Below are 23,115 nucleotides of genomic sequence, written 5' to 3' on the forward strand. Positions count from 1 at the left end.
GTTTCCAGCCTCTTCGCAAAGCAAATACAGCGCCTACACTGTTGCTGAAGGCCGGCGAGCAGCAGAGGGCCGGCCGATGCCGCGGCGGCGCTGCCCCGGGGCCTTCCGCTCCCGCCAGGTACCTCAGGGCAGGGCGCGGTTCCCGCGGCGCTGGCGCCTCCCGAAGCGGCGGGGCCGCGCTTCCCGCACGGAACGGAACCCGCTGCGCCCCGCCCTCAGCGGAGCCGAGCCCTCCCTTGGGGCGCGGCCGCTCGCTGCCCGGGGCGGTACCGCCGGCTGCGGGGGACCGGCAGCGAGCGGGCACCCCCCGCATGCGCGCTGCTGGCGGCGGCGGCCGGGCCCCTCACCCGGGCGGGGGGGGGCAGCGCGCGTGCGCCCTGCGCTCACCGGCGCCGCCCACGAACGTGTCAGGGCGCCCGCGGGGCCGCCGAGGGAGGCGGCGGGTGAGGGCGGCGGCGGTGCTGTCAGCCGGGCGGGCCGGCTCTGCCGCGGGGCCCTGCCGCAGCAGCTGTCCCTCCGGCGGGCGGGAGCCCCGCGGGGGTCGGCCGGCCGGCCGGGGGAAGGCGGGCCTGTCCCGGCGGGTCCGTCACCCCAGCCCCGCTGGGCGCCGCGCGGGAAAGCGCCGCCCCGGGGGCAGAGCCCGGAGCGGGCGGAGAGCGGCGCGGCGGGGCGCGGGCGGCTGGCGGGGGAGGGGGCTCGGGCCAGCCGCGGGCGGCAGCGGCCTCCCCGGGGCCTCCCAGCGCCCCGTGGAACGGCGCGGCCCTGTGGCGGGTGCGGGTGCGGGGCTGCGTGCGCCAGCGGGGGGTGGCCGGGGGGTGCTGCGGTGTCCCGTGCCTCTCGCCTCCCGTGTCTTCATCTTTTTCTCTGGTAAGAGCAGCGCTTGGGCAGCAGTCTGGTGCGGTATTACTTGTTTTCCTTGCTGCGAACCGCATGGTGCGTTTTACTACTCTTTTTTTTTAATTCATTTCTTTGTCAGCAACAGCCTTGGTCTCCCAGTTTGTTCTACTGGCTGCTCGCTGCTGCTTCTCCAACTTTGGCTCAGCAACTGCACCGTTTTCTCACTCTTTCCTGTCGTCTGCCTAATACTTTGGGGTTTTTTTTACTTAATGAAAACTTGTAGCAGATAAAGTACAAGTGTATGATTTTCATTTATCACTTTTGAGAGCGATACTAAAAAGCTGAGAACTGAACTAGCCAAACAGTTGTCATTGTTGCCTTTTTTTGTTTCACGGTACGTGATCCTCTCAATTTCAGGTCTGGTTTTCTCCGGATGCTGCCAAATGTGTAGATCAGCAAGTGCCTTTTCTGTTAAACTGCGTGGGTTTTCTCAATGATGATTTTACTCTACAAATCATCGCAAGACTTGAGCGGATCCTTTGCTAGTATAAGTCAGTCATCAGTTGATACCTGTGGAGCATCCTAAACTGTGCAAAGAGGTAAAGCAGAATATTGTTATCTTCCTTTGTATTTTGCAAAACCACTTTTCCAGTATTCCTCATTAAGATTTCTGTATTACATATGTAGAAACTACATATGTACTGAACTGTTTTTAATAAAATTCATACTGTCAGGGAAGGTTGAAATTTTGTAATTATTAACATATGATAAATTACCAGTTGGATGTGTAAGCAAGGTTTTATCAGCTAAGACTTAGGCCACCAAATTGTCTCACTTAAATATGACATTCAAGAAATATACTGCTTTAAGTTTCAGTTTAAATTGAACTGGCCGGCTTTTCATAAGCTCAGTAGATCAATAGTTTTTTGTGCTTAGTGGTGACTAATTAAAAATTGTATGATCGGTATTGCAGAGAAAGAAAACATGGCAGCTGTTGCTGTTGGAAAGAAAGAAGTCACTAGAGACCTAGATCATTGTGATATCCCATACTATGTTTCTGAATTTGTGGAAAGAGAAGTTGGAAATGACTATGATTCTCTTAGGAAGCTAGACAGCCTTATTGATAAGCTATCTGAAAATAAAAAGCAGTTAGAAGAACAGGTAAGCATCTTTTTTTTTTCTTTCTTTTTCTATATATGCTGTATGACTGATTAAGTATGTTTAACCAAATGAAAGCAATGTGTTAATATCTCAGATGGCAGACTTCATACTTCTCTGTGATTGTAGGTACTTACAGTTTCATCGGAAGTTCCTAAAAGAATACAGAATGCTTTAAAGAATGCAGAAGATTCTAAAAAGTCTCTGGGTCGGCTTCTAGAGGAAGAAGCTCTTCTGTCTGTTTCAGTCAGTAGCCACTTACTGAAAGCACAGCCATGCATGGACGATCTCCATGTACTAATTAGTCAAGTGGAAGAGATTGAACGACACCTGGCCTATCTTAAATGGATTTCACGAATAGAAGAGTTAAGGTAAAGTTCCGGAGTACTGCATCTGTGTTCTGAGACTGGTAACCTAGATTGTCCCATCGTGACAATAGTTTCATCTTAATTTCTCAATATACAAATGGTTTTTTTTTCTGTTACCTTTAATAAGTTTTTGGTCTTGACTTGTATTTTATAGTGATAGCATTCAGCAATATCTGATGACCAACAATGTTCCAGAGGCAGCCAGTACTCTAGCGTTCATGGCAGAACTAGATATTAAACTTCAGGAATCATCTTGTTCTCATCTTCTTGCTTTTGTGAGATCCACTGTTAAATTCTGGCATAAAATTCTTAAAGACAAATTGTCGAGGTAAGAGATGTACTGTCACTCCCTCATCTTTGGGTTGTACTGTAGATGCGAGTTAAATTGCTTATTTTGTGTTGCAGTGACTTTGAAGAGGTACTAACCCAGCTCCGCTGGCCATTTGTGGGGCCACCACAGTCTCAGGCATTCGGCCTTGCTGCACCAGCCAGTGCTCCTGATGTATACAACAATTTGGAGATGTTGTTTTGTCAGCTTCTGAAATTGCAAACCTCGTATCCTTTTAAATAATTGTCATGTACTTCAGTAAGAATAACAAATGTCAGAGATGCACGTTCTCAAGGAGAATTATTTAAAATTTTGTTCTCCCTAAAGACAGAAGATAATTTGAAGTTATGTTACTTTGTGTTAACATTAGAATGAATTTTTTTGTTTGTTTAAAAAATGCCAGGTGCTAAAGTTGCCGTTTCTGGCAGTAGCAAAGTTTCCTACCTCCAAGACATGAGATCTAGTCATCTCACAGCAGCTGACAGTTCAGGTTTCATGAGGATCAGGCCTTACATACACTTCGGTAGGATTACTTGTGTTAGTAAAAAAAATAGTGATGTATATTTTATTTTACACAGTTAATGCTCTTCCTTTCATAGCCTTTTTTGAAATCAGCCATAATCACCTTGATGCATCCCATCCCAGAAGGAAAAGAGGGAAAGCTAAAGATAACGTTTCAGAAGGAGACTTTGTAAAAAGGGGTGACTAGAGAAGGGGTTTCATTGTGCAATAGTCGTCTGCCTTTGAGGTTAATCAGAAGGCACTGCTGCTCGTTCTGTTCCTTTGGGGTTATTTTTGTGAGTTAAACAAAGCAGAGCTAAAGCTCAACCAAACAATTTTTTCCTGGAGTGATTGTGGCTGCTTTTTTTAAAGTCATGGAGTGGGAAGATACAAGACCATTCCACACAGCTCTGAGCTGGTAACAATTTTGGCCTGACAGACAGGGTCACTTAAATCAGGTACATGAAAATGGGAGATCATGTTTTGTATTTATTAATCTCACGAGTCTTTTATCCTTCTTTTAACAAATATGAGTGTGTCTCTTGGACAGCCCGTGTGTGGTACTGACAATGGTGGTTTTCTGTGTTGTTTTTTTTTAATGATACGAGTTTCCTAAATCAGACTGACTTAAGTGACTTGTATTGCGATTGAATAAATAATCCTTAGCAGCCTGAGTTGTATTAAATTTTATATGAATGGAAATATTTTGGATATTCTTCATATTTGAGGAATTGTATTGATTGCATAATGCTGCCTTCAGCCAATGAGGTAAAACTAAGAAATGTTCATTTTTATAAACCCATTCTATTGAAATGATGATGTTGGGAGAATTCCACACTTAAATTCATCCTTAACTGTCAAACTTAGAGATGAACTGTTAACCACACCTAAACAATTTCCAGAAAAGTACTCTTTACCCCCATCGCCACCCATTATCCTTCCAATACAGATCATGCTGAATCCTCTTCAGAAAAGATTCAAGTATCATTTCACTGGAAATAAACAAACCAATGTTTTAAACAAGGTATGGGAGAAAGCAGTTTTGCGGGGGGGTTAATTGCTTTTTAAAGCAAGAGATAGATGACTGTATTTAAATTGGATAGCTTTAACACTTTCCTTTCTGAAATTAAGGTTCTTCAAAATTGTGCAGTTCTTGTACCTACCTAAGTGTGGACAGACATCAAAATAGCACTTGGAGACTTTCCAGAGGCGCAAGCATTTTCTTTGGGCCAGGCAGTATTTCTCCCTTGCCCAGATCCTTTAGAAAGCGTTACTACAATCTTAGACTGATTCCCATAATTTCAGAAGTTTTGATATATTTCCTCTGTCTGCATGAAAATGCACTGTTCCTTATCGCTTGAACTCAAAGGCTGTACAAAGCTGTGACTTTGATTTTTGGCATTGTCTTTTGCTGCCTTCATGTAACTGAAAATGATGGATTCTGCTGTCACTAGATAAAATGTGATTAGTCTAAAGGCACTGTTAAATAGTTTTCTGGGTTACATTTTTTAATTGACGTACAAGAGATCTCCAGTTTACCAGTTAGAAACTGAGTCATTTTTTGTCTGTGTTACCTTCAAAGACTGAGGATTTTTATTTGAGAGTAATGATTGGAGCAGGTTTCAATGCATTAATGCTGCTGCAGTACATCTGGAGCAGAGTTTGAGAGCTGATTTGTAACAGTTTAGTTGCACAAGTCTGTGTGCTTGTATTGACAATCTCGGGTAAATGTGAATATGTTTGCAATCGTGACACTTGCTACTATGGTGCTTTTAAAAGTAACGTTATGTGTATTAGTGGGGGAGAGGTTTTATAGATATGAACAAAATAATTTCAGAAGCAAACAGAAAAATTACATTTAAGAGTTGAAATCTGTGAACAAGAATAGGTGAACAACTACTTTTCTAAAAAAACTTCTGAACTTGTGAAGATAAGTTTGCAGGTAATCTAGTGTCAGATCAGAAAGGTATTCCAACAGCACTTTGCTCAATTTTGGGTTGTTTTTTTCGTTATGGTTTGGTCGTTGTTTTTTTTAATAATACCTTGGGTAATGGTATAAATAGCCATGTGAAATATTTGAAAGACATCAACCTGGAAGGGATTACAAGTATCTCAGAGGACAGGTTCAGAGTTCACAGTGATCTTGGCGAGTTGCAGAGGGAGGGTCAAAAAACCCCAACCCCAAACGTGATGAAATTCAGTAGACAAGTGAAAATTAATACAGATGTGAGAAACATGCACAAGATCTGGAGAATGTGAGTGCAGTTCAACAGAAGGTTCTTCGGCTGTTGGGAGTGAGGAGGATAGGAACTGCTTCCACTTGCACTAACGTTGACAAAAACCACAGACCGTATCTTTAGGTATGGAAACTGCAAAAACTTAAAGGTATTAAAATGTGAAATGAGAAGGTGATACATTCCCCACCTCCTGGGGGAAGGTGGGGCTGAGGTTGGGTACAATGACAGAATGGAGCTACTGGGAAGAATTTTTTCAGGAGTACATCCTTTTTGCTGTACCAAGACCACAGAGAAGAACAGGAGGAAGTACATGAAGCAGCGAAGGGGACCTCATGTCTGAGAAAGCAGTAGAGAAGGGGAGATAAAAAAATGGAGCTTTTGCTTGAGAAGAAACAGATTAATTGGTGCATTTAAGGCAACTGAAATCCAGAAATACTTCTCTGATACTGCTTTTATGAAAATCAAAGCTAAGTAAAACACAGTGAAAGACTTGTGTAATCTGAGATCGAGAGAAGTCAAGGGAAGAGACTGGTGATTTTAGATGTTTGTCTTAAGATGCTAGTAGCGCTTGAACGAATGTTGTTGGATGCATTTAATACTTTATTTTCTTTTTTATATAAGCCTGAGTGGTATTTAACGCAAGTACTGATGTGGATTGGAAATCATGCAAAGTTCCTTGATGACAAAATCCAGCCAATACTGGACAAGGCAGGATCTTCAGTGAATGCTGGGGTAAGCACTTTCATGGTTTTACATATATGAATACAATCAACTTCTGGTAGATACTTGTGTAAGCCCACTTCCACTGATTTCACAAAGTAATTTGGTAATACTTAAACTCAGTCTTGTAGCCGTTTGTTATGTACATGTTTGCATATGTTAATACTTCCTGTTTCTGACATTTTATTCACTTTTTTTCTTTCAAAAGCTTGAATTCTCTCGTGCTCTAGTAATGCTGATTTTGGAGAAGCTGGCTGCTGATATTCCATGCCTGTTGTATGATGATACACTCTTTTGTCACCTTGTGGATGAGGTACTTCTATTTGAGAGAGAGTTATACAGTGTTCATGGTTATCTCAGCAGCCTTCCCAGCTGCATGCATATTCTGTCAGAAGAATCCTGCTTCCAAAGGTGGCTAACAGTGGAAAAAAAATGTAAGACTTCCATTTGATTTTGTTGTCTTTTATATTGCACAATCAGAAAGTATGTGTATACTTATATGAATAGCATTCTCAAATAGGATGAGTCACTTGGACAGGGCTACTACTAAGATGTGCGTATTTTTATACTCTGATTATTTTGGTGGAAGATTGGTTAGACTCTTAATAGTGCTTCTGTACTTTGTAGGACTCTTGTCCCTAAGCTGCATGTGATTCAGTAGACTTACTTTTAGACAAATGTTATATTTATGTGTGTGCAGACAAGGGTGGACTTCAAATTGAAATAGAGGAAAGGTATTAATTTTTGAGAAATGAAGAGGAAATATATTGGAAAGGAGCAAGCCAACTGTTAAAAAAACAGAACAAAATCCCCAAACAATTCTGTCGTAGCTGTTAACAGCATTGCAAATGCAGATATATTGAAGCTGGTTTCGTATGAAGCCAGTCATCAGTAGTTTTATAACCTGAAAATGTAAATTTAACTTACTAGAGTTAAGGCTTTTATCTTTCTGTATTTTAGAAGGGATTTTGTTAGATTATTTTTTTTTAATTAAAAACTTAAACAGTTTACAAGTTTTGTACATCTCAGTTGCTCTTCAGAAAATGGACTCGATGCTTTCATCAGAGGCTGCGTGGATATCACAATACAAAGATATCACTGATGTAGATGAAATGAAAGTCCCAGACTGCGCTGAAACTTTTATGACTCTGTTGTTAGTTATAACAGGTAAATGTTAACGTATGGGCATTGCTCTTGTTTGTAATGAATAGTAAAAACCCTTCAGCTAACAGATTTCTTTCCTAAACATCCATTGTCAGCACTAGTCACCAAACAATGTTGCGAAGTTAGGATGTTTGCAATTTAATAAAAGCTTTCCTGTTCTTTTTGTATTTTGGACACCAAGTCAAGACACTATTCAGTCTTGAGCTAGTGGCATGTTTACAAAATAATAATTAAAAAAATACATTTGATATTTAGCATATTAAAACCCATTCATAACTGAGGGAACATAATTTGTTACAATGCAGTAATAAAAAAATCCTACTATTCCTTTCAAATCTGTGACAATTTAGAAGCTATAAAGTCAAGTCTGCTTTCTTGGAACAGAACGTAAGAGCAAGTAAGTTTTCAGGAGACACTTAATTGTGTATTCCACGATGTTGCCTTACTCTGTGAGTACGCTTCAGGGGCTGCACTGGATGGTGTGGTGTAATGACGTTGCTTCAGGTATTAGAATATGAAATGCTAGTGGAAGCAGGAGGGGGGAGAATGTAGTTTCTTTACATGTTTATCTTTTGCATTGAGTAGCTTCCCTGAAACAGTTAAAATATACCACCTGTTTTAAATACTGTACGATGTTCTCATAGGTGTAAGGTTGTGTAGTAAGATGACTGTAATGTTTCTTTTTGAATAGCTTTTCTTTTGGTGTTGGAAAACCTAACAACACTATTAACGTCTTTCCAGACCGGTATAAGAATCTTCCAACAGCTTCCAGAAAACTACAGTTCCTGGGCTTACAGAAGGAGTTAGTTGATGATTTCAGGATACGATTAACTCAAGTAATGAAGGAAGAGACTAGAGCTTCCTTAGGATTCCGATACTGTGCAATCCTTAACGCTGTTAACTATATAGCAACGGTGTTGGCAGACTGGGCTGACAATGTAGTAAGTAACTATTTTACTTAAAATAATTAAGAAATGGACTTTGAATGTTTGTTTGATAGCAGATGTTTTATTTTCAGCACTGTTTAAGTGTATTCAGAAGAACTAATTACTAAGAAATATAGATTGAGATGTAAATTCAGATTTAATAAAAGATGTGTAAATAAGGACAGATTATTGTTTGAGAGATAAGCTGCATTAATTAGAAACTTCATAGGGAACTGCAGAGACAGCCTGGGGAGTGGAATAATCTCAACAGACAAAAAAGTAGTCTCCTTTACATGCTTTGTATTGTAAAAAGTGAGTTGATTTTGGAGCTCTGTGAGCCAGTATTAATGGCATCAGTGTTAAAGTGCGTGCAGTGGCCTATGCACAATGCTTGAACTAGTCCCATAGCAGGTTAGTTTAAATGGATTTGGCATGCAACCTGGTTTAGGTGTTGCTCAGAAAAGCCACTCACTGATAACAGGAAATTGGGAATTAGTTATTTTATTCTCCTATATAGTAACCTTGTGGCAGCATGGCTGTTCTGCAGCATTTCAGCTTTTCTATGGTTATTGGTACACAATGTCATAAAAACTGCTACATGTAAAGTGTGTAGAAATAGGTATTGCGTGCAAGATGGGCAGCCTCCAAATCTTTTTTGTCTTCACAGGAAAGTGTGGCTCTAGCAGAGAATAGTCTTGATTTGATAAGAAGCTGCTATCATGTTGTATAGCTGTGGCTACCTAAGTGTCTTGATCTGCTTAAAAGCAAAACCAAGAAGTTGTTACCACTATGTCACATTAAACTATTTTCTTGCTGTTACCAGCCCAGCAAATTTATGATTTAATGAATGATTATTGCTAAAACAACTAAAGATTCTAGTTTACTTTTGCAAACATCAAAAAGGTCAAAATCAGTTTGGTTTGGTTTTTTAAAACATTCTGCTGTCAATCTTAAAATACCTTTTTAGTATTTCTTTAGATGTATTCCCATTACCTATCTGTTGTTGTATCTGGAACCCATGTCAGTTCCATCACTAGTATTAAACCACTCTCTTTTGTTTTTCACTAAATCAGGACCATGGAAAGACAAGCAAGCGTTTTTTAAATCTTTAAAATGTTAAGTTTATAAATGTGTCAGGAGAGCGTTTTCTAGAACCGTGCCTGTTACAGCACCAAAGAAAATGTCAAATGGCAATGACTTTTTGTAGTACTCACATCTGATTGTTTCTCTAGTTCTTCTTGCAGCTACAGCAGGCCGAGCTGGAGGTTTGTGCAGAAAGTAGTGCTGTGAGTCAACTACAGCTCGGGCAGCTGGCTTCCATGGAGAGTTCTGTCTTTGATGAAATGATTAACCTCCTGGAACGCCTGAAACATGACATGCTGACTCGCCAAGTAGATCATGTCTTCAAAGAGGTCAAAGATGCTGCAAAGCTGTACAAAAAAGAGAGGTGATTTTGTCTGTTTACTCTCTTCCCATGTTACAATATTATTTCCTTTTAAAAATACTGAGGTAAATAAAGGCAGGAATAGCCAATAGGCAAAATTATTTTCCTGAATAGGAATGATGCAGAGTAGTAAGTTTTGGAAAATTTTCTTAACACTTATGTATATATAAGGCTATATATACATATATATATATATAAAAGGTTATATATATGTTATATATAAGGCTGTGTATAGTTTTTTGTATATATTTATATAAGACTATTTCAATCCTATATTTTCTAAAGTAATTCCACAATTAGTGAGTGCGTTGTCTTAAAAATCCTAGGAAGAATTCTGGATCGCTCTATTTTGGAGAAGAATTACTTTCTTCGTGTAGTATTAATAAAGTTAATGCAGAATGCCCCGTAATGACTGTTCTGTCTTCACAGACTCAGGGCTTCTTGAATGTTTGCTCCTGAGTAGAATTTCTGACGTACTTCATAAAAGGAATACAACTACTCAGTGATTTTGTAAATTAGATGGGTTTCTTTGAATGGCATGTTCAGAGGCTTATAACTAAAGCATGAGATTTAATATTAAAGGAAATTTAAACATAGCATTAGACTGCGATTACTTTTAGATTTGAAATGGGGAAGAACTCTCTCTGAACCATTGTAAATGGGTAGGGTTTTTCTTTTTAAAGGGTAACTTTGACTTCAGTTGTCATATGAATAATTTCATTATGATGACTTCAGTGTGATAATTTCTTTCAGGTGGTTATCTTTACCATCTCAAGCAGAGCAAGCAGTAATGTCTTTATCAAGCACAGCTTGCCCGATGTTGTTGACCCTACGAGACCGCTTGCTACAACTAGAACAGCAGCTCTGTCACTCACTGTTCAAAATTTTCTGGCAAATGCTTGCAGAGAAGGTGGATATATACATATATCAGGAAGTAGGTATCAGCAAAATGTGGCCTTTGCAATACAGTGTGGGTGTCAGTGACTGGCTTCAACAGTAGATGCATCTCTTTCTGTTTGTAGATAATTATGGCAAATCATTTCAACGAAGGAGGAGCAGCACAACTCCAGTTTGACATGGCTAGAAATCTGTTCCCTTTATTTTCACACTACTGCAAGAGGCCAGAAAACTACTTCAAGCAGTAAGTAGGCAAACCTCATCTATAGGTATCTCAAAAGTGAACATCTGGATGAACACAGGTGTCTTACATATCACCAATATTTTTCACAGTGAGTTTTGATACATTTAAAATGAGTGGATCATTTATGCTTCCAGTGTTTACAACTAGGAAAGCTTTGACTCAGCAGCACGTATTCAGACAGCACCAGACTGTGGCATGTGTTCCGAAGTATTTTGTGCAGGCAGGATATCCAGATAAATTAACTTACGGAAGGAATAGAAGTAGCACAGACTTCCAAAACTGGGGCCAATAAAACTCTCAAAGATAGTTAGAACACAGTAAACTTCATTGTTAGAAGAAAGACTACTTTACACTGTGTTCCCATTCAGAATTGCCTTGCATAGCAGTCTAGTTGCTGTCATTGATGAGAAGCAGCTACCTTCTTTGTGGTTAGTCTTTTTTAAATAGCCCACAGTCTTCCAAAGAATCTACTGTTAAACTCCTGGACTAATTGGGGCAGAAATCTTAATATTTTTAAACCAACATGGAGCATGGCATTCAGTCTTGAACAGTTGAAGACAAAGATTGTATACTGGCATTTTTTAATTGGAATATTGATGTAGTTATCTTCAGGTTTAAGGCTTTTTTTTGAGCACATGACCTTCATAAAGGTAACTGATACACACGTATTATTCCCAGCATAAGAGGAAGAACAGATGCACAAAGGAGCCATAAATAATGCATAATGGGCACGTGGCTGTCTGTCATACTTAGACTAGAAACAGTGTGACAAAAAGACAGGGTATCTGTTTCCTCCCTAATGAAATTAATTAGGGAAAATGTTCAGATTCTAACAACTGTCTGTTAAACTGTGCTCTTAAAATATACTGAATAAGAATTATCTAATTCTTAGGGGAAAAGTGTAGTTAGGGAAAGCCAGACAGATTAAGTGGTAAATCCTATTCTGTATTTTTAATAGTGGTGAAAACTTAAGAAGCAAAAGCCATGCCAAGCACTGGGAGGCAAAATACTGATGCTTATGAAATACACATACATAAGGGAAAAGGCTTAGACAGTAAGAACAAGTATACTGTTTGCCTTGATCTAAGCACTACCTTTGAGTCCAACGCTTCTGATCCTTTTCAGAAGTCCATGGAGTGTTTTTTGTTGATCACTTGTGCACAAAATTAAGTGCATCTCATGCACGCTTCTTGTGTTAATCTATTTAACTTTCTCTTTTAGCATAAAAGAAGCCTGCATTATCCTGAACCTGAATGTTGGCTCTGCCTTGCTTCTGAAGGATGTACTACAGTCAGCTTCAGAAAGTGACACGTTAAAGCCAAACCAACCATCCGCAACAGCAGCACTAAACGAACTTGGAGTTTATAAATTAGCTCAAAAAGATGTTGAGATTCTTCTCAATTTGAGAGCTAGTTGGCCAAATACAGGAAAATAAAGACTTCTTCAGGAATGGTTAATACAGTAACTTGGTCTAGATTACTTATTTCAAACAAAAGCAAAGCAAATAAGTATTAATACTTGTGTAGTTTTTTTCAGTACTATATGCTGAATGGTTGGTTTAATCTAGTCTTATACCTTACTGTATACGGTTTTAGAAAAATTTCAAAACACTCCTGACTTGTGTGCAGCCACCTTGCTGCTGCATTTGGAAGCTAAAACTGTCTTCACGTCTAATGAATACATCTGCCTTGTCAATGGTGTGTGCTGGGTAACGTTCTAAGAAATAGAGAGTATGTAAACACACCCGTATACAATATGGGCAACTCTTTTGTATGAACAGGTCCACCTTCATTGAAGCACAGATTTTTTACATCTTTAAGCCCCAAGTAATGGGTATTCTGTATTGAAATGTGTATAAACAAGACACAGAAGGAAAGAATGAAGGAATATGTCACTTTGAATAAAGAAAACACGCTATTTTTTTTCTTCTGTGTACTAGAGTCTCTCCTAATTTTTGTTTAAAGTTTCTCCTTAAAAACTGCATAATGACTGGAAGTAAGAAAACAGCATTTTACTTCAAAGTGCTATCCTTCTTTAACTGTGGACATTTGTTGTAACTTGGTCTTCCCTTTAAAAAAGAATGAAACACACCACTACAGCGCTATGGCACAAGCCCAACAAACTAAGAACAGCTTCAGAAATAGTTCAACTCTTAAATTTATTCAATAGTAACAGGCTAACAAGTAACAACCCCTTACTGTAGGATACAAACTAAAGGAGGAAATTCTAAAACACTACTTTAGTTCTGCAAAAAGAGATCTGTATTACACACACACACCCCCCAATCTAATAATATTCAGAAAAACAATTCTTAAAAGATACACCTCCAGTGCCTGGCGAACATGACCAAGTTCTTTCATTTGTCCTTTTCAGCCGACTGCTCAAATGACGGGATGTGGGGAAATGAGAAAAAGAGAGGGCTGCTTAAAATCAGTTATCCACAGCTGACAAACAAGAATTGAGCAAGATGCCTATTTTTCACCTATATATAGCAGACCACTGCTCAAACTAATACACAGTCCAGCTTTCCAGCATTTTTTTCTTCCTAAGACAAAAAAAAAATATATTTCTAGTTAGATAATGAGGGTAATCAGTTCTTTACCTTTCAGTGTTAGCAACAGTTACCAAAAAACTGGTTGTAGCACCTATATACCTTGGCCATGAGAAGTTGTAAGTGAGCTAGATTAATCTACAGCTGTGGTACTACCTCTGGCAAAGACACAGCACTGCTCCAGTATTCTGTGTTTCTAGATGAGTACTGGAACCCCTGGGCTACCTGATGACTCTGTCTGACCGGAGGGGTCGGTAACCTGGGCGCTCTGCTTTGAGCGGACCCTGAAAGTGAGGTGGTGGAGGAAAATGCCGAGTTTGGCTCAGGCTACAGCAAGCCAAGCAAGGTCGGGCAGTAACGGACCTTGTTAAATCTTGCAGTGCAAAGTAAAGGGGTTAAGCTTAAGTCAGCAAGTCCTTGAATGATGTAGTTTTATAAATAATAAAAAAATAAATCTCAGTAAAATATCTCCTGTGCATATCCCCCCACCCAAAACTTCCCTCTCAATTAGACTTACACTTCCTCCTTGAATACGTCCAGTGTGATAGTCACGTCATCGCCGAACTGCAGACCATCGGTGCTAAGTCCCAAAGTTTTAAGAGCTGAAGTTAAGGGAAGAGGATTTCCTATGCAAGTCTTTGAAACATTGATTTAACATCAAAGTGGCTTAGACAGACTAAAAGGTAAACACACGCAACTGAAAAACATGTAACTTTTTCAATTTTCCAAGCTGCGCAGCAGCAGATGTATGGATACTTTTATGAAGTATACATATGCATGGCTTTGAAACTATTTTAGTAACTGCGCAAACCAATTACAAACCCTTTTCGTATGACCCGCTGCCCAGGGGAGACCCACCTTCTCTGTACTGTGCCGGCCTTATGCAGCCTTGGCCCACCACATCCAGCAGGCTGAACATGGCGGCCAGGTTGGCCTCGTCCATGAGGTAAGGGTACTCCCCCTCGGCCCGCTCCGCCGCCTTCACCCTCTCCAGCGCCTGGATCAGGAACTCGCGCGGCCGTTCTGCAACGAAGGCACAGTCACCCACGGACACGGGGCCTCAGCGGGCGCCCGAGGGGCGCGGGATCCCCTCCCCCACGCCTGGCCACCCCGCTTCCCGCGCCGAGCGGCCGGGCTCTAAACCTGCCCAGGCCGCGACGGGGCGTCCCGCCCTGCCCTGCCCGGCCCTGCCCGGCCCCTCGGCGCCGCACCGGGGCGGTGGTAGAGCAGCAGCGCGCCGAGGCGCTGCAGCAGCTCCGGGATCCGGTGGCGCCGCAGGTACTCGCGGCTCTGCTGCTCGCCCGCCGCCATCCCGCGCTGCTGGGAGACCGCGCGCCCCGCCCCACCCCGCCCCGCCCCGCCCCGCCGCGCGCCCCGCCCCGCCCCGCCGCGCGCCGGCCGTCAGGCGTCGCCCCCCCGCCGGGAGCTGCCTGAGGTGAGCCCGGCGGGACGGGCGCGGGGAGCCGGAGGGGCGCGGGAGGGGCGGGAGTGGGCGCTGCCCGTGCGAGGAGGAGCAGGCGGAGGAGGGGGAAGCCCTCAAGGAAGAAAATGCAGCGGGCAAAGGGACGTGGGGGCTGGGCGGGAGGGACAGCGGCCGCTGGCCGGGGCTCCGGGGCGCTCCCTCGGGCAGCTCGGGGCGTGAGGCGCGGTACCTGGGTTACCTCGGTGGGTGGAAAGTAGGAAGCAAAAATTAACTTGCCCGGACGTCATCACGTTAGCACTAGAACAGGAAAATCATCACTGCCGGCCGAGTTTTGCACCGCAGTTGCATTAATTCGTGGGGAAAGCAAGTTACACGCGATGGTTCTTAACGTTCGCGCAAGGCTGCTGGATGCCAGCCACATTGCTTCCCATGTGCAGTGAAGCAGCCGGCATTGCTGCCTTTGCCGTACGTCGTCTGCCACCCGGACTCCCTTACTAAAGAGGGTCTTGGTTATTCCTACTAAATGCGAGAGGATGGCAAAATGTCCAGATGCCACCTAGTGGGACGTGATCGTGTGTGCTCAGCACTTCCAGGGTATGCAAAAATCGGTGATGAGCAACTACGAGTAAGAAAGGTTACATTTTTAAATCGTTATTGAGGCTTGCAGCATTGCCTGTGCCAACGGAGAAGAGACACCAAAGAACCTTTTTATGGTACTACCCAATGTGAGTAGGAGAAACATAATGAAGCGTCCCGCTAAAGAAAAAAAGAAAATACAAGCAAATCTACAGACATAACCATCTGCCATCAAATAAAAATAGATAATGATAATTGAGCATATAGTAAAGAAAAATAGTATTCCTGTGAAAGTCGATCACTATATATACTTAACTATTTGCCAAAACTAAAATATCGCAAGACATTAATAGAATTCACCTTCTTTTTCCTTAGAGAAAGAGTGGGAGAAAAGCAGCATCCAAAACTGCAGAGATTGTACAGCCATGCTCTGTTCTGTATTCTTTACTATTTTAAAATGGTTATGCTACCTGCTTCAACTCTTAACTGGGGCTAGAGGAGCTGTAGGTTCAGAACAGTTACCTCCCTCAACAGCTACCAGCAGCAACAGAAACTTTCTTTTCCTAGGGAATATAATTCATGGTTACTGAATCCATTCCTGCATTTGACTTTTCTACACCTTTCAATGGAGTTTGCAAAGCACTAGCAAAGTTTTTTGTTAAAAAGTGATGGGAGAAAGTGTAGACTGAAGTGCGGAGAAATACAAAAAAGGAGACTGAGCTGGTCAGCAGAGGAGAAAGAGAGACATGGCAAATGTTTTTGTGAAAATGAGAATCTAAGGATAGGGAGGTTGACAGGGAAGGAAGGAGCAAATGAAAGACTGGAGAGAAAGGCAGGTAAATCAGTGTTTGGGAGAAGGAAAACAGCATTTGGCAAATGAAGTGTCTCCTTTAGGAGTCAACAAAGATAATCAGTATGAAATACATATGTCGAAGGCTGAAATTTTAAGAATAAACACAGGAACTACAGATTGAAGTGTGTTTCTCTAAGGAATGGTTCAAAAGAATCACTAAGCCAGCAAACTCTAATTTCATTTACAACTCAAAGTATTTTTTTAAATTCTGTTTCACTGTTAAGCAGGCACAGTTTATTTTCTTGAATAAATTTCCTTTTCTGCAATCACCCATCTTGTTGCTGATGACAGCACTCGGACCCCTCTCCCCTCCTTAATCTTCTTGTCTTAAAACTGAACAAACCTTTTTTCTTTAGCATATGCTTACACATCATATGCTTTAGCTACCGATCGTCTTGGCAACGCTCCACTGGCCTCACTTGAATATATGTGCTGCTGCTTGTATAGTGTATAGTGGGCCCCAGACTGGGCACGGTTCTGCAAATGTGGTCTCACAAGTGCCAAAACAGGGGGTGACAGTCAGTTCCCTGACTGCTGCCTACATCCTTACCGCGGCAGCTCAGGCCGTCCTTAGCTTTCAGCACCGCCAGGCCCCTTACTGGCTCGTGCTCAGCTTGCCCACGGGCCCTTTTTCCTGCTAAGTGGGTTTCTTGCCAGTCAGCACCCGGCTTGTTCGATGACATGGGGTTACACCTCCCTCCTAGGTGTAGGGCTCTGCAGTTGTCACCGATGAACCTAATGAGGTTCCTGTCGGGCTGTTTCTAGCCCGCTGAGCTCCCTCTGAAGGGCAGCCCTGCCCTGTATCAGTCACCTCCCTACCCCACAATCAATCTGTCGTTATCCATGAATCTGCAACCCATCCCAACTTTCAGGATGGTAATGAAATCCTTCAGCATTATTTAGCTCAGCGGTCACCCCTGAGGTACATCACTAGTAACAGCCAACCAACCAGACTTCAAGTGGCTAACCTCAGCCCTCGTGAGTCCTGCTGTAGAGCTGATTTTCCACCCACCTCACAGTCCATGCCTTGAACCCTTGTAAGAATACACAAAAGCACACCGTGCCAAAAGCCTTGCTAAGGTCAAAGGAAACACCATTCACTGCTCTCCGCTCAGTACCGGCAGGCAGCCGTGTCGCCACAGAAGGCAAGCAGGCTGCTCAGTGTAGTTTCTCCTTGGGAAATTCATGTTGCCTGGACATGGCTTCTAGGAAAGTTTGTTCCGTAATCTACCAGGGATTGAGGCTGGGCTGAGCAGCCTGTAGTTCCCTGGGTCTTTCTTGAAACTGGGCATCACATTTGCCTTTTTCCAGTCCTTAGAAGCCCTGTACCCTGTTCACCGTGATTTTTCAAGGATGATAGCAGCCTATTAATGATACCAGCCTGCACCCTTGAATCGAGCCCAGCTTTTCCCATAGCCTGGTATGGATCCAAGGTAAGTACTCCCGAACTCAGGCTTCCTCTTATGTGGGTAGTACCTCACTCCCCACTCCCTGGACTCTGCCCAAAGATCAGAGCGCAGACGTCTCTAGTTAAAACCTGAAGCAAAGGCAGCACCAAATATACCTTGGTCATTTCCATGTCCTTTGTCACTAGGTTACCTGCCCCACATAGTGGGGCCCACGTTTTACTTAGTCTTCCTTCCATGTTAATGTACAAAAAGCGTCCTTCACATCCCTCCCTAATTCCAACTGCATCTGAGCTTTGGCTTTCCCAGTTCTGTTTCATGCCTAGGCAGCATTTCTTTATTCCTCCAGGGCAGCCCACCCCTGCTTCCACAGTCTGTATGCTCACCTTTTGGGTTTTAATTCAGTCAGGAAGGAGTTCCTCATTCAGCCATCCTGGGCTTCTCCCATGTTTGCTCAACCTCCTGCGTATCAGAGTGGACTGTTCCTGTGCTTCAACTAGCACCCCTGGGCCCTTCAGGGCAGTATTGTGTGGGATTCTGCCAACAAAATGCCTGCAGAAGTCAAAGCCTGCCCTCCTAAATAGCTGAATTGCAGCCCTGGAGTTTATCTTCTTCACTTCCCTCAGAATCTTAAGGTTTGCTATCTTGTAGTCACTGCTGCCAAGGCTGCCACCAATGTCAGTGTTCCCAGCCAGCCCTTCCTTATGTGGGACTAGCACGTCTAGCATAGCCCGGCTCAGCTTGTTGAGCTCTTCTGTCAAGAAATTGTCCTTGATGTCCTACAGAAGTAGCCTGGATCAGGCGTGCATCCACCACATTGCCACCCCAGTCCCCTCCACAAGAACAAGAGCCTGCAGTTGTAAGGCTAAGCTGTGAATAATGGTGTTTGGGTTTTTTTTTTTAGTCAACTGCAAAATACAGACTGAACCTGCCATCAGAAATCATATACTGGGAAAAATTAAATATCGGGAATTAGAAAAATACTTCCAGTTACTGTTTCCAAGTCAAAAAGAAGTAAAAATAGGTCTCAAAAAGACTAGTTTAATATCAGGAGATTTTGCTTTTTTACAGAACTGGCCACTACCCAGTTGGCTGAAAACCCAAGAAACTGATTTCCTAGAACTACAGTGGGACTCTTGCTAAAGGCAAAGGGAAAAAAGAAGTTATACTGCTGAAGCCGTCATTCTTTGAGATGCATACTGTATTTGTCTGTTTAAGTGTGGCTCTGAGCCCATAGCTCTGAAGACCACAGATGCTTTTATTCTAGCAGTATCTGTAAAGCGAGTTCACACTACACAGGGTGGTGGAGATCAGAGATCCATCTCCATTGTCTTAGTTTCTCTGACCCCCTGCCCCAGTCCCAAAAGAGACATTTTAAACAACAGAAAGGCTGGGCATGCAGTTAGGAAGCAAAACTGCGTGTGGGTTATGTGTCTCCAAAGACTCACGTTACTGATGAGCAACCTTTGTCTTTTCCTGTATTTGACTGTAAGTCCACATGTCTGTTCTAACACTAGTCACTTTAGTCAGTACCCTATAAAAGCACAGTTACCAGGAAGAGGTCTTGGAGGACTTGCCGATGTCAGCAGTGCTCTACCAAATCCAGCGCTTCTGGAGGCATCAATATTTGATGAAGGTTAATGCCAATGTAGGTGGGTTTCCCATAGGTGTCAAGAATAGATGTGCTCTTCGTATAAGCTGCAGTACTGCGTGTGCTGTAATAGAGGATGTGCTGATCACTGGGGACAGTAGGTTTAGAAAAGAATGCCATCTAGTTTGTTACACAGTTAGCCATCCTTAGACGGTCATGATTCCTCTGAAGAAAAGATTAACATTCTTGGAGAACGTTAATTAAGTGCTTGGTTCTATGAACGTAAAAATACAAGACTTAAGGTGGACAGTAGTTTCTCTGCCTCATCCTATGCAGTTTTAGAAACAAAGCAGGTAAGTGTATTCAAAGTAAACTGTGCTATATCTCAAGGACAGCTTTGGAAAAAAAAATCCAGTAAAATATATATCTAGGAAAGACACAGTGGAGTGAGAAAAGCCAGTGATAAGGTCTTGGGTGACATGAGCTCTGAGTGGGAATTACAGCTACCAAAAAAACTCGTTAATGAATAACATAAAGACCAAGCAATGAAGGGGGTTTGGCATTAGGAAAACACCCGAGAAGGCCCTAGGGAGTGTTTCTGAGAAAATGACCCTACAAGATGAGTCCTTGAGAGAGGAGTTAGATCATCATTGTTGCTTTCTTCACATTTGGGTCATAGGACAGGAGGTCTGTAGTCCAGCTTCCTGCTCAAAGCAGGGTCAGCTTTGAGGTCAGACCAGGTTGCTTAGAGCTTTATCCAGTTTGGGTTTAAAATAAAACCTCAAAAGCTGGGGCTTGCACCCGTCTCTAAACGACTTGTTCTAACACTTGCCTGTCTCCGTGGCAGGCAGGTTTTCCCTTGCATCCAGTCTGAACCACTTTTCTACCAACTTACGTCCGTTGCTTCTCACCCTCCCACTGTGCAGCAGTGCAGAGCCTGGCTCTGATCTACTCGTGACCTCCCTCATGGGCATTGGCACGATGTCCCCTGAAGTCAGGGCATGCGAACTGGAGCCAGAGGTTCATTACAGTGCTGACCCACTTGCTTTGTGCTTCAGTTTCTTTCTCCCTTTTCCTTTCTTGGCAACCTCCTAAGGCATTTTGAAGGCCAGTCTGGACAGAAGCTCGAGATGGAGAAGCTGGTATCTTTCAGGCTTCATTGGTATTTAACTGCAGATGAAAGGAGTTTGGGTCAGGGAGTGTGGCCCTGTAATATGCTGGGGGCAAAGCAGAAGAGGCATCAGACAAGCATCTGTTACAAGTGAAAGGCCTGACACAGAGTCCATTATGTGCTCCAGGAGCAAACATGCACTTGGCTTATTCTAGTTGAAGGAGCACAAATGGACCATTTCCCTTTAAATGACTGGCTGGGGGGGGGGGGGGGGGGGGGGGGGGAGGTGTGTGTGTGTTTCCCATTTTTTTTTTCCTTTTTTTTTTTTTTTTGGAAGCATCCACACTCAGGACATGAAGCTGTGTAGGCCTTAGAAACACTGCAAAATAACACAAGGGAAAACCAGCTTTCTGCACCGTGGTGCCTCCATCGATAACGAAGCAGCGAGCCCAGTGTGTTGGTATTACTGTTCAGGCTATGTGTTTCAGATACAAATCCTTGAAGAGAATTAACAAGGAAGGAGTAACTCAAGATTTTTAAAAAAAAAAACCCAGCCAAACAAAACACTCCAAAAACACACCACAAAACTCCAATTGATTATGCATCAAAATAAAACTAAAGAAAAAGGCAAGTAGTTGCAATTTCAGACTAGAGCTGACCAGAAGGGAAAGTTTCTTGCATAGGCTGTTGAGAATATCTTCAGAACTAAGGTGACAAGCCTATATATTCTGAATCTGTGGTGGGAAAGGCTACAAGTTGGAGCCCAAGCAATCCTTTCCCGGTGACCTGTGTACTCACCCGTGACACAGCTCTCCAAATCAACACCGAGTAAATTTGCCACTGGGAGGGGGTGATGGCTTTTCTCTTCTGCAGTGATGCTTACTCTTGTCAACATTTCCTCCTCTGCCTCAGCACGGGCCAGGCTGGAAATCAGCTGACAGACACAGGACTCACAGGGTCGTACTCACGAGTTCATCAGGCCCATGCATTGTATCTACCCCAACGGGCCTCTACGTCTGTCACCCTCTGTAAATACAGTTTGTTCATGCCAGGCATCTTTTCTGAAAAACCAGTCTCTTGTGGTGTCACATCAACCATGTTAGTAACTGCTCCAAGTCAACCAAATCCAGATTCAATTGCAGCGCTAAATCTTTCAGGTTTGGGAAATCTGCAAAGGGGCAGCTGAATGTTGTGCACCATCTTGAACCCTCACTGGTGTCCCTCCCCTCAAATCAAGTTCTCCTGGATCCTGAGCGTTACTTCTGGCAAGGTTCCCCTAAACTGGGGAAGCTTCCCTTCTCCCTTCCGTAGGAGGGCAGATCACAGACTAGATCTAAATATTTCCGCAGGTCAGCCATAAACACCGTGCCCACCCCCCCAACAGAATCCAACCCATGTCATTTGTGATGCGTTACAAAACGAGAACAGGAGTACGCATACCATCCACCATGGATCCTCCAGCTGAAGAGCGGACAGGGACCCGCTGCTTAATTACCAGCTTTACCTTTCTGCTACGTGGGAAAGTATGTTTTAAAAGTACTCGTTTTGAGTAGTAGCTTTCAAGAGGTACTCCAGGAGCAGAACAGCATAAAAATCTGCATGAAATAAATATTCTGGTGTTCTGAAGTCTGAATCTGTTGTATGAATCTCCTCCAAATATTTCTGGAATCACTATTTGGCATTTCTTCCAGTTGTGAATCCTGACAGATTTGGAAGAGTAAGACAGATACTGGTTGCAACAGCAATGACTTTCTTTTAAAATGAATAGTTCTGTGGTAAAAACAAGCATTAAAACTGGAGTGAAATAAATAAAAAGTTACAGTGTGATCTACTTCCCTCTGAAACTAGTGGTAATTAAGATCATGTTAGATAATACAAGCAAGAGTGCTCTACAAGCAAAATACTTGTTGTATAACCAAAAAAAGGATGGGGAAACCCAACTCCAAATAGAGAACAGCTTGTACATCATTCTAATCAACACGCAAGTCCTAAAAAATTACTCAGATTCCCATCTGGAAAACAAATTCACTGGTCTTTGGCCTTTGCTGGCCACGGGCAATGATGGCAAGCAACTAATAACTCATGGCTGCAATATTGCATTTTCTTGGCTGTATCTTTGATTCCTAAATGCCTGCTAGAAATAGCAAAGCATCCTACAAACACAATGTCACTCTTTGGCCATACATGGTGACCATTCTATCAGATCAAACTTCAGTGTCTACTGTTACTTCATGACATTCAGGTTTTCTATACTAGAAAAGACAAACTCAAGATTAAAATAAACAAAGGTTTCAACATATAAGCAGCTGAGACCAAGGCATGAATTGGACAGTAAAGAGGAAGTTAAACTGTAGCTTCTGCGGCAGGTATCGGAACATGCAAGACATCAAAGTTGTTTACCCAGAAGGTAAAATTTTCATCCTTCGATTACCGTTTCCTTAACACAGGCCTGCTTTTTATATCCTCTGCCAGTTCTGAGTGTGTGCATACAAAAATGCAATTTGCAGTCCAAATGCCTTGTTTTTAAAAAAGATTATACCGTAATTGTAAGCATCCTCCCTACAGTATCTCCAAGACTAAGTTTCCAGCTACTTCATAAAAGGAGCAAAAAAAAGTACATCTTCCTCAGATTTGCAGAAGAGGTTTGCTGAGAGAGAAAAAACTGCCATCCTCTCTGCAGAGCTGACAAGCCAAATGAACAATTTAAGTCTCATTTGATCTGTAATTGGAACACGCTTTACACACAACAAGAATCTTAATGCCTAGATAAAAGTTGCATT

The 23,115-nt window shown here is 42.7% G+C and overlaps 2 protein-coding genes across 5 annotated transcripts; one reads left to right on the plus strand and one right to left on the minus strand.

Annotated features, from left to right (window-relative positions):
• The first annotated feature begins 348 nt into the window (after positions 1–348).
• Positions 349–12,289, plus strand: RINT1 (RAD50 interactor 1). 4 transcript variants are annotated; one of them, XM_040594374.1, is made up of 15 exons: positions 349–443; positions 1,255–1,436; positions 1,803–1,998; positions 2,125–2,366; positions 2,518–2,691; positions 2,769–2,918; positions 4,060–4,216; positions 6,051–6,161; positions 6,358–6,583; positions 7,179–7,316; positions 8,055–8,254; positions 9,472–9,686; positions 10,437–10,617; positions 10,706–10,824; positions 12,046–12,289. In XM_040594374.1, exons 3-15 carry the CDS (start codon positions 1,822–1,824, stop codon positions 12,257–12,259), a joined length of 2,304 nt encoding a protein of 767 aa, XP_040450308.1. In that variant the 5' UTR covers positions 349–443; positions 1,255–1,436; positions 1,803–1,821; the 3' UTR covers positions 12,260–12,289. The 4 variants fall into 4 exon arrangements, with proteins under 4 accessions (XP_040450308.1, XP_040450305.1, XP_040450309.1 ...); XM_040594371.1 differs by lacking the exon at positions 349–443 and adding an exon at positions 760–867; XM_040594375.1 differs by lacking the exon at positions 349–443 and adding an exon at positions 760–867 and having other exon boundaries at positions 1,811–1,998.
• A 679-nt stretch (positions 12,290–12,968) lies between these two features.
• On the minus strand, positions 12,969–14,704 carry EFCAB10 (EF-hand calcium binding domain 10). Its single transcript, XM_040594385.1, has 4 exons — positions 14,587–14,704; positions 14,234–14,398; positions 13,893–13,977; positions 12,969–13,369 (listed from the first exon to the last, which is right to left on the minus strand). Exons 1-4 carry the CDS (start codon positions 14,684–14,686, stop codon positions 13,333–13,335), a joined length of 387 nt encoding a protein of 128 aa, XP_040450319.1. The 5' UTR covers positions 14,687–14,704; the 3' UTR covers positions 12,969–13,332.
• Between the last annotated feature and the right edge of the window lie 8,411 nt (positions 14,705–23,115).

The sequence above is a fragment of the Falco naumanni genome, chromosome 5 (assembly GCF_017639655.2).
Source record: "Falco naumanni isolate bFalNau1 chromosome 5, bFalNau1.pat, whole genome shotgun sequence".
NCBI lineage: Eukaryota > Metazoa > Chordata > Aves > Falconiformes > Falconidae > Falco > Falco naumanni.

What these genes read in the sequence shown, in the direction of transcription:
- RINT1 (XM_040594374.1), top strand. Translation starts at nt 1,822, where the DNA reads ATGGCAGCTGTTGCTGTTGGAAAGAAAGAAGTCACTAGAGACCTAGAT. An exon ending in TCACGAATAGAAGAGTTAAG is followed by an intron (nt 2,367 to 2,517) that starts GTAAAGTTCCGG and finishes TGTATTTTATAG; the next exon opens with TGATAGCATTCAGCAATATC. An exon ending in GCTAACAGTGGAAAAAAAAT is followed by an intron (nt 6,584 to 7,178) that starts GTAAGACTTCCA and finishes TGTACATCTCAG; the next exon opens with TTGCTCTTCAGAAAATGGAC.
- EFCAB10 (XM_040594385.1), bottom strand. Translation starts at nt 14,686, where the DNA reads ATGGCGGCGGGCGAGCAGCAGAGCCGCGAGTACCTGCGGCGCCACCGG. An exon ending in GCTGCTCTACCACCGCCCCG is followed by an intron (nt 14,399 to 14,586) that starts GTGCGGCGCCGA and finishes CCTTCGTTGCAG; the next exon opens with AACGGCCGCGCGAGTTCCTG. An exon ending in GACGTATTCAAGGAGGAAGT is followed by an intron (nt 13,370 to 13,892) that starts GTAAGTCTAATT and finishes TTTTTGTCTTAG; the next exon opens with GAAGAAAAAAATGCTGGAAA.